The 10,564-nt window shown below is 43.6% G+C and overlaps 1 protein-coding gene across 1 annotated transcript; it reads right to left on the bottom strand.

The window, feature by feature from the left end:
* Positions 1-2,974: 2,974 nt before the first annotated feature.
* exoc3 (exocyst complex component 3) lies at positions 2,975-9,762 on the bottom strand. The gene is made up of 13 exons (XM_036985999.1): positions 9,606-9,762; positions 8,896-9,060; positions 8,522-8,741; positions 7,706-8,387; positions 6,076-6,193; positions 5,747-5,872; positions 5,399-5,499; positions 5,146-5,256; positions 4,918-5,059; positions 4,689-4,811; positions 4,384-4,545; positions 3,830-3,951; positions 2,975-3,651 (listed from the first exon to the last, which is right to left on the bottom strand). The coding sequence occupies exons 2-13, from the start codon at positions 9,037-9,039 to the stop codon at positions 3,447-3,449; spliced, it is 2,256 nt and encodes a 751-aa protein (XP_036841894.1). The 5' UTR covers positions 9,040-9,060; positions 9,606-9,762; the 3' UTR covers positions 2,975-3,446.
* Positions 9,763-10,564: the final 802 nt, after the last annotated feature.

The following is a 10,564-nucleotide window of genomic DNA, read 5'->3' as shown; positions in this document are numbered from 1 at the left end:
AATCTTGAGAAATACACTTTTTGTGTGTATGGAGCATTTCAGGGATCTTCTATTTCAGCTCAGGAAACATGGGACCAACACTTTACATGTATTAATAATTTTGTTCAGTGTATATCGTGTTGGCAAAATAAATTGTTTACTATTGTATTAATGTTTTTCACTTGTCCCGGGTCAAATCAATTCTGTACTGTACAGTCACCAGCCAGAAGGTGGCAGTGTATGTCAAGTGTAGATATCAATGTTGTACTTGATGAGAACAGTATTTATAGTAGGAGCAGTAAGTTTTTTTTTTTTTTTTTGATATTGAGTCCAGGTTGAAAATAATACTGATCAGAAAGAGGGGTTTCTGTATTTCAACATTGCATAGAACTATGTCAAATCGTCAATGTCGAGGAAGAAATCTTATTTCATCAGCATAGTAAAATGTGTAAGTCAGAGACATCTAGATATAACTAAGGCTATTACTTATTTCACTACATTGACAACAATTCAATGTAACAAGCAGAAAACAGAATTGTCCTGCCAACCATTTGAAAATGTATTCTGTATACCAAATGCATTGAGCATGCTTCCTCTGTCACTTAAATTAATCTGTTGTAGCCTATTTAGATCATGACTGAAGCCAGTGAAACCCTGTTGACCAGACAGTCTGTTAGCATTAGGAGATTTTCTTGGAATAGTCAAGTCAAAGCAAGGTTTTAGTAGCCAGCCATTGGCACTGTGTGTAAAGAAGAGTGGTGGATCAGTTGAGTGACTGATGACTCCGTGATAGAGCTGCCAGTGGCGCGTTCAGCAGGATGGAACATTCAGATAGAAATAGGCTATGTAGATCAAACATGCCTCTGACATGTAGAATAAAGAATCACATCAGCTATATTCATGGCCTTTCTATCTGCAACGTTTGGCCCAGTAGTCTCATTTGAACCCGGGGTGTATGTCATCCAGGGTTTCGGGTTGATGATGCGTGTGCCATGCAAGAGTACAGGCTTGCGTGCTCCAGTCAGCTGCAGCCCTGCATGGTCTTGTTTCCAGTCACAGCATGGCAAACGCAGCCCTCTCATTGGACCACACTGAAGCATATGGAGAAAACGGAAAGACATGTTTAGTATCCCCATCATACCTGATCCCGTATCAACTGTAAACTTCATGTTAAATTTGGGACAACCTCATTTTAATTCTAATGGAAGTATACAAATGACACTTAAATCTCAATATCACAAAGCTACCCGTTTCAAAACTAACACCAATCACAGCTAGGGGTGGGTGTTTCTAAGCTCACAGAGAGCCAACGGGACAGAGCCCATAATTATGAATGGTCACGCAACATTCTGATGGGATTACGCAGGCCTCCTAATTGTCCCTAGAATTTCTAAGCAAACAGCTGAAGGCAGGGCTTTCTCCTATAGAGCTCCATTTTTATGGAATGGTCTGCCTACCCATGTGGGAGACGCAAACTCGGTCTCAACCTTTAAGTCTTTACTGAAGACTCATCTCTTCAGTGGGTCATATGATTGAGTGTAGTTTGGCCCAGGAGTGTGAAGGTGAACGGAAAGGCTCTGGAGCAACGAACCGCCTTTGCTGTCTCTGCCTGGCCGGTTCCCCTCTTTCCACTGGGATTCTCTGCCTCTAACCCTATTACAGGGGCTGAGTCACTGGCTTACTGGTGCTATTTCATGCCGGCCCTAGGAGGGGTGTGTCACTTGAGTGGGTTGAGTCACTGATGTGATCTTCCTGTCTGGGTTGGTGCCCCCCCTTGGGTTGTGCCGTGGCGGAGATCTTTGTGGGCTATACTCGGATGGTAAATTGGTGGTTGAAGATATCGCTCTAGTGGTGTGGGGGCTGTGCTTTGGCAAAGTGGGTGAGGTTATATCCTTCCTGTTTGGCCCTGTCCGGGGGTGTCCTTGGACGGGGCCACAGTGTCTCCTGACCCCTCCTGTCTCAGCCTCCAGTATTTATGCTGCAGTAGTTTGTGTCGGGGGGCTAGGGTCAGTTTGTTATATCTGGAGTACTTCTCCTGTCTTATCCGGTGTCCTGTGTGAATTTAAGTATGCTCTCTCTAATTCTCTTTCTCTCAGAGGACCTGAGTCCTAGGACCATGCCTCAGGACTACCTGGCATGATGACTCCTTGCTGTCCCCAGTCCACCTGGCCGTGCTGCTGCTCCAGTTTCAACTGTTCTGCCTGTGGTTATTATTATTTGACCATGCTGGTCATTTATGAACATTTGAACATCTTGGCCATGTTCTGTTATAATCTCCACCCGGCACAGCCAGAGGAGGACTGGGCCATCCCTCATAGCCTGGTTCCTCTCTAGGTTTCTTCCTAGATTTGGCCTTTCTAGGGAGTTTTTCCTAGCCACCGTGCTTCTACACCTGCATTGTTTGGGGTTTTAGCCTGGGTTTCTGTACAGCACTTTGAGATATCAGCTGATGTACGAAGGGCTATATAAATAAATTTGATTGATTGATTACTAACACCACTGAAAAACTGGCCCCACCCCTCCCCTGCAGCTGTCACTGTGGTTCCCCCCTCTCCTTCCACTAGGCTGTGCTACCCTACCCAGTGTGATGTGTCCCCTCTGGCTGTTTGTGCCTTTCCCCTTCCGCTGCTCGGTTAGTCACAACAGATAGCGTGCAGCCTGATTAAACATTTAGAGATATTACACAGGCAGGGAAAGAGGAGAGTACCCATACCTCTTAAATCAAGAGGCAGCATGCTGCAAGTCACACGCGGAGAGGGAGCAAGATTAATGAAGGAGATCTCAATCGTATTGTTGTGAGGAAGGATGCAGTAGGGCAGGCAGACAGGTGCTTCTGCAAAGTAATGTCTTAACTGAAGCTTTTTCACAGCAGGCCTCAAATGAGCTCAGCCAACCAATTCAGGGTTTCCATGTGTGAGTGCACTGTACAGTAGTTTGGCATGTTTCAGCATGTTAACACCTCTCCCTGACAGAAGAGTAAATTAGGAAAACAGACTGACAGGGGAAAGGATTTATTTAATAGATGTTCTAACAGACATTCAGCATCACGCACTGACAAAGTTTCTTACTGGAACAATTTCTGTTCATTGTACATGGAGGGGTGGGTGGTGAGTCCCATTTCAGTAACAAAATCGCTTGTTAGTGTTCAACGGTTGTTTCATCAAGTATCATATCCTTACAGATCCTTAAGGACTACAGTCCAAGCCTTTCATTGGATGTCAGTGGAATCGGATTCACAAGTGCAAAAAGTGACAAATCTGTATTCTGTGATTTTCTGCAGTCTCTTTTCTTCGTGCCTTGTGAGCCAGGGTCGTAATCTCTAGGCACCAAACAAAAAACAACAAACAGGGAGGGACTATCCAAACTTGTCCAACAAGGAATGCTTGTTTTAGTTTTCTGTTGCAAAACATCTTGCTACGTTGTGCATGAATGAATACGACCCAGGTGTATCTCTCCAGACTGGTTATTTATTTCAGCAGTTTGTTGGCAGTGGCGGCCATAGAGGAGGACATGGAGGTCATGGTCACGGTGGGGACGGTGATGTCCTTGAAGATGGGCTGGGTGATCCCTGCGTAGGTAGGCTTATTCTGGTTCAGTGTCTCCATGATCATCTGCTTCATATCTCGGCTGGCATCCCCTCTCATCGCCAGTAAGGCCACGATGTGCTCCTCCCTATGGGCCAACAGAGGACAGACACAATCAGACACCTATGATAGCAATGGCTATCATAAACAATCTATAGTAGTAACGAAACATCATATACATCTGGAGTAACTTCTACTGACAAAATGGTTCTATCGAAAACCATGATACCCATCTAGCCTGTGTGTTCAGTGAGGTATGATCTGACCTGATGTCAGGGTATTTGGACACCAGCGTGGAGACCTCCAGGTAGAGCAGGGTGGGGTCTGTGAGTTTGAACACCTCGGCTATAGCAGCGATGGCATCACACAGCCGGTCAGTCTCCTCACCCTGGAAGAAGACAGAGACAATAACTTAAAGCATTACAAACACACACTATATATACTAATTACTGTAACAGAGGATGAAATGATCAGATAAGTAGTCTTCATTACATCAAATGACTGAAGGAATGAAACGTACAGTAAATCAAGAGTCAGGGAATTTAGAACTAATTCAGTGTTTCCCAAACCTGGTCCTACAGTTTCTTTGTAGCCCTTGACAAACACACCTCATTCAGCTCAATGAGTACTTGATGATTATTTGACTAGTTGAATCAGGTGTGCTTGTCCAGGGTTACAAAACACACGTGTACTGTTGGGGTAATGGAGGACCAGGGTTATAATTGACTAAAAAAAGGTATCAAGATGCCAGTGGTTTCTAATCCAGATTTCTTTAGGGGGGAAAAATCTTCCAGTATCAAGTTGAAATAAAACCACTCACAGCAGTGAGTTTCCTGAAGAGGAACTTGAACTGCTCAGCCTCCTTAATCATCCTGTCTGCTCCCTCCCTCCTCTCATCTGCGTTCTTGAACGTGATCCGTTTCTGCATCACAGCCTTGATATACTCCACCACCACCCTGCGATGGGCCTCGCTGGTCATCTCCTAAACATATCACACAACACACTCAGTCACATACACAGGATGTACATGCCAAACTGCTCTCGGTATGGATTTCTCCATATCAAGCAATTGGCCAAGCCTTTAATTTGATATGATGATATCAATTGATTGATTTCGCCATGTACCGTATTGAAAGGCTTCTTGATCTTGGCGAAATCGTTGAAGTAATCTTCGACTGTCACACAGATCGTGTCCACTGCATGGGTCCCCGTCAACCACTTCCTGGTCAGCAACTCATTGAGATGATGCTGTAGAAATCAAAACCATGGAATGTTACCACATAATCTACATTCAACATAACCGGATTCATGGCAAACATTCTGACAGTCTATAAATATTAGACTAAGTTCTGACCTCCAAATCTAGGAAGACTTCATCCAATAGAAACTGGCAGCCGTCTTTGGCCACGTCGTTCAGGGTCTTCTCTATGGCAGCGTCATTCTGGGTGGGCTCCGTAGATTTAAAGTATTTCTTCTTTAGACTGTTAATAGACTCCCTAGGGACAGAGGTATGGTTAGGTACACATTACCCACATTAAGTTAGAGACTGAAATATTTACAGAGAAATGTCAACGGGACTCACTTGAATGTATGACAGTTGTTTATAATGGCGATCATGTATTGGACGTAGCACTGAGGGAGCTGCCGGTCTCTCAAGTGGTCCTCCTTGTAGGCAATCGCCTCTTCCCTGTACCTGAACAGAAATACAAAACAATCGTAGATGTCAAATACAGTATATCAGGGATGGAATGCTTTGTAACGCACCTTTACTGCCATCAATGTAAACAACTAAACACTACACAATTACTAACACAACATTATGAAACCCTTGTTACCTGACGAGAAATGAATTCATCTGTTTTAAACAGAGCTTCAGGACCTGCTCTTTAAACGTCTCATTGATCTGGGCTGCCACCTGGAGATTCTGCTCAAACATCTGATGAGGACAGAAGAACAAACATGTCAGATGATGACACCCCCCCCCCCCCCTCCTCTTCCAATAGACTTAAAGTACACACTAGTGACTCACTGTAGTATTTATTCAGCCAATTCTAAGATCCCAATTTTGTTATATACACATTGTCTGGTATATTAACCTTACTATAGTAGCAACTAGTCCACTTAATCTCTAACCCACAACTGGACTCAGGGTGATGTCCCAGAGAGGTGGATACTGGTTATACCTGGAAGACGATGGCAGGGAGGGTGGTCTGGTAGTACCCGTCCTGATCCGCCTCTGGTTCTGTCTCTTTAAACCAGTCCTTCTTGTCTGTCTCCAGAGCCTTGCGCAGCCAGCCAGTGATGTTGGACTGTTGAAGGGTGAGAGAGGGTCAGCCAGAGCCCTGTTAACTTTGTCTTTAACAATTCATGAAACATTTCATTAAAGGCGGATTCCCTTGTAAAGACTTCGAATGGCAAATCCAGGTTTACAAACGCGGAGACTGGGTTGTATATCTGACAAGAGCTGTCGTAGAGTATGTCACTGTAATCATAGTGTGTTGTCTGGACTTACAGTGAAGGTCTGCAGGTATTTGCTGAGCAGCTCATCCACCACCTCCTGAGGCAGCAGAGGATCCATCAGGTTGATGTCATACTCTGTCAGCAGCTCTGGGTGACCCATCATCTCCTCACTGGAACAAACACAGTGGGGTGTGGGAATATTGCAATACTGACTGTACTATACTGTTTGTGGAAATTCATATGTTGCATGTCTTTTAACGTAGCAGACCGACAGACAGCTACAGACAGAACATCATGACATGCTCGTGCACATACGGCAGGGTCCCCTAACTGGCAGCTGGCGGTTTTATTTGCCCCCCCCCCCAAGTTTTTCGAGCAAAACAATGTGGAATTTTTATTGTCTGACATTTTAAGACTGTAAAAACACCAAGAAATCAGCTCCAAGTGATTTTAATTTAAGACATCTGTTCCCGAGTATTCGCACGCATAATAGAGACGTGATTGTATACAAATGTAAGCAAAGTTTGAAATGACTATGTTTAAATCAAACATTATATATGTTTGGGCTTCTTGCGGACAAATTGCAGTCTACAAATGTCTTGTAATTATGTTCCGTCCCCCCGACCATCCAGAAAAATATAAAAATTGGCCCGTGGCTGAATCTAGTTGACAATCCCTGACATATGGCAATGCCTGAATATAAATGATATACACAGATACCCAGAAATATAGGCTACTCACAAGCAGTCACACAAACACACATACTCAGAAACACACACAAATTCACAGAAAATCAGTGAATATCTATAATTAAACAGCATCAGTCAATCAATCGGTGGTCGTGGTTTCCATTGTAGCCTAATGCACAGCAGGCTGATGCTCAAGTCATAATTGGATATAAGGCTAGTTCTTTGTGTTTTGAATGTGCATACATTACATCCCCAAGCTGTTCATTAGTCTTTCTCTGTTCAATTCTGTTGTTGCATGCAATGTGCATTCATTGGATTATCCACACCAGTTTTGCTTAAATCACATGCCATGCCCTACCTCTTGTGCCTGGGGACTTTAGCTTTAAATATTGAGTTAATTGCTCTTTGCAGCACTTACAAGTCCTTCCCATATAAGGAGAGTACAACAGTATTTCCGTGACTATGTTCCCTCTATATCATTTTAATGATTTTGACAGAGTGAAATAAGTTTCCTCTCCACACACACACGAGATAAGTTACCTCTCCACAGACACATGAGGAGAGAGGTTAAAATGGTGCAGGCCAACATTTTTACAATGGGAATACCTCCTCCTCTCTCTCCTTAGTGTTCCAACTCTTCACATTGTAAATTCAAACAAGATATTCCTACAATGGAATGAACGGTATAACTATGACAACAAGATCTATAAAGATATTCATCAGCCTAAACTGGTTGCAGCAGCACAGAGCTAATGTACTACAACTCCTGCATATTGCACTCAGCTATGATTGGACTAGTGCCCAGTTATCACTGATGCGACAGCAGTCACAGAGATGGAAGATCAGAGCATCACCTGTATTCAAAGTGTGCTGATCTAGGATCAGGCTCCCCCTGTCCATATAATCTTATTCACTATTATCTAAAAGGCTAAACTGATCCTGTATCAGCACTCCTACTTTGAAACTCAGTGAATACGGGCCAAGACAGGATACCTTTTGTATGTGTTGAGGACCCAGGTGAGGAGGGACACAATTTCATTGGCCTCCAGGTCTTCTGCAGCCAGCTCCTGCACCCGCATGGACACGGCGTTGTGGTAGAGCTTAAAGAATCTGTCAAAGGTGTTGTAGTGTGGTGGGAAGCACTGCACCATCAGGTTCTTCACCACAATCAGGTCGTCCAGTACGTACTTCCTGGTGATCTCTAGCAGCCTCACCATCCACATCTTGTCTGCCTCACGTGTCACCGACTGGCTGCCCTCGATGCGTGTGGTGACTGTGCCTTCCAGCACTTCAAACATCTTCTCTTTCCAGCTCTTGGGCCGGCCCGGGGGGATAAAGCCGGTCTGCTTCTTGCGGTCCAGCATGCGCCGGTCGATCTTCTCCTCACGCTCAATGATGCGCACCACTGAGACCAGCATGGTGGGGTCGCGGCGCACCGTGCCCATGGCGCGCTGCAGCACCATCCACAGCTGCTTGGCCAGATCGTCAGATAGGCCCTGCACCTCGCCAAAGTAGTTGCGGATCAGGTTCATGTCGTGAGTGTTTTTGCTGTCCATTCGGTACTGCTCGTACATGAGGTCGTCCCGCGAACACTCCAGATCCATGAGTTTACGGTGGGCCTCTAGCAGCTCGGCCTGCTCAATCAGAACCTGGGTGTCTGCGACTATCTCAGGCACTGCACAGGAAGGTGATGATATACATTAATAATATATTGTAACAATAGTCAGTAATTACACAAATGCACAGCGACACAACAATAACAGTTTCTAATTAAGTGGTATCTCTGAGGTATGTAGTTGTGTAGCATACCTGAGAAGATATTCTTTAAGTTCTCGACGGCTGAGGCAAGCTGACTGTGTTGGACCACGGCATCTTTTACATCTTTGAGGTTTTCAATAGTGTTGATACTCTGCCTCCAGTCCTTACTAACGTCTGCCAGGGAGTTCTGGATGTCCTTTACATCCCCAAGGGCATTGTGGAGCTGACTGAGACCTGTGCGGACCCCATCCAACTGGGACTGGATGGCAGCCTGGGGAGAGTGATACAGACCATGTAAGGTGCTTCAGGCCAGAGCCATGTACTTACAATAAATATACAGCTCTCATTCAGACAATAGTTAGGGCTTTATGAATAATAGGGCTGTACAGAATGTATTATGTCTTCTTAGAGTCATAATTTTCTACCTTCAGTCGGGCTTCTACTGAAGCTTTCTTGCGGGCCTCTCGCCGGCGATACTGCTCCACTTTGTCCAACTGGTCTGAGCGCTGCAGCATCCCTGCCACTCTCTGCACGGCCGTAGCAACCGCCTCCCTGTTCGTCTCCTCCATGACAACGACGGCAAGTTGTGTCTATCAAAGATCAAGATGTTCACGAAACTGAATTTTACAAGTAGTGATTACGACCAAAATGCTGAAACGCCCTGTTGATAGGTCGACGACGTTATTAATCCGTTGGTACTAACGGTGTGTGGAGAGGGTGCTCATTGCATAGCAGGGTAACGTTAGCTAGACCAACAGTTAGCTAGCCTGCTTGCTAACGCTAGCAGCCTTGGCTAATGCTACTTAATATTGCTATAAAATGTCAGCAAAACGTTAGCTAGCTACTACAAGCTGGAAGCGAAGACAACTGTCTCATAAAATTTATTTTACTGGAGTACAGTAACTATTGACTACCTAGCAAGCAGCGGCCCATTTGCAATCATGGTAGGGTTGCCATCTAGCAGCCAAACTAGCTAACGTTAGCGAGACAACTAAGTTAGCTTGCTAACTAACGATACCGAGGTCGACGAGAGGAAGGACACACACGGGCCATTAGATAAACACAACGCTATCCCGTGTACAAAACACGGAATAAACATTTGTACACGGGATAAACACAAAACACAATATCTTACCAACTCCAATAATCGGTTTGAATAAGTAAGAAGTCGTTCGATTAATATGATATTAATTCCAACACTATCAACTGCTTTTCCTGGTTGACAGTTCCCGAGCGCCGCCCAGCTGACTGCAGCGCCCTCGAAAGGATCCTCTGTGTGCAATTTTTTGGCAGACTACGCAATTTCTCAATACTTCATTTTATAATCCCTTTGCTTTTTATACAAGTCAGTAGCTACTATGTGTAGGCGCATAAAATTGTTTTTATTTCCCCAACTGTACTAAGCACTGAATGCAAACACATTCTCATATTAAATAGCATTGCTTTCTATACCGGCATCCAGCATCAATTAAATTCAATAGGCATCGAACATACAATTGTATTTTTTTTGGCACGATTAAATTATAAAACAGATGATACTATTTCGTTTATTTTAACAATGATAAGAGTATTATCCGTTTTGTGATATTATTGTGCTAAATAGTGTAATATTCTATGTTAGATGCCTATTGAATTTAATTGATATCTGAAACTTGTATAACTGTAATCCTTCCTGAAAAATGTAGCATACAGTGCAACAAGCAGGCTGTTGTATCGATTCATTGTTACACTGTATTACTACAAATCTTTTATTGTTTCACTCATGTGGGGTTGGACTGGCCATCTGGGCAAATGGCAGAAATACCAGTAATAAAAAATACACAAATAAAAAGTGTTACCAAAAGTTGTTTAGAAACAAGTCTGCAATTAAAGTATTACAATTTTTAGAATAGCTTTGAAAGAAATAAATTAATTTACAGATTTTTATTTTAAAAACAGCATAATAGAATGCTGTAGAAATGTTGCAGCTATGCAGCTATGGAATATGTAAGGGAACATGTCATAATTTCACATACTGTATTTTTTTCAATCTTTTCAAAATATAATAAAACATTGGCTTCATAAAACAGAACTACAGTTCCTAACATTTCTTTT

The sequence above is a fragment of the Oncorhynchus mykiss genome, chromosome 8 (genome assembly GCF_013265735.2).
Source record: "Oncorhynchus mykiss isolate Arlee chromosome 8, USDA_OmykA_1.1, whole genome shotgun sequence".
Taxonomy (NCBI): Eukaryota; Metazoa; Chordata; class Actinopteri; order Salmoniformes; family Salmonidae; genus Oncorhynchus; species Oncorhynchus mykiss.
The sequence above is the reverse complement of the archived record's forward strand: the minus strand, read 5'-3'. Positions and strand labels throughout refer to the sequence as shown.

What these genes read in the sequence shown, in the direction of transcription:
- exoc3 (XM_036985999.1), bottom strand. Translation starts at nt 9,039, where the DNA reads ATGGAGGAGACGAACAGGGAGGCGGTTGCTACGGCCGTGCAGAGAGTG. An exon ending in AACAACTGTCATACATTCAA is followed by an intron (nt 5,060 to 5,145) that starts GTGAGTCCCGTT and finishes CTCTGTCCCTAG; the next exon opens with GGAGTCTATTAACAGTCTAA. An exon ending in TCCAAATACCCTGACATCAG is followed by an intron (nt 3,652 to 3,829) that starts GTCAGATCATAC and finishes GTTGGCCCATAG; the next exon opens with GGAGGAGCACATCGTGGCCT.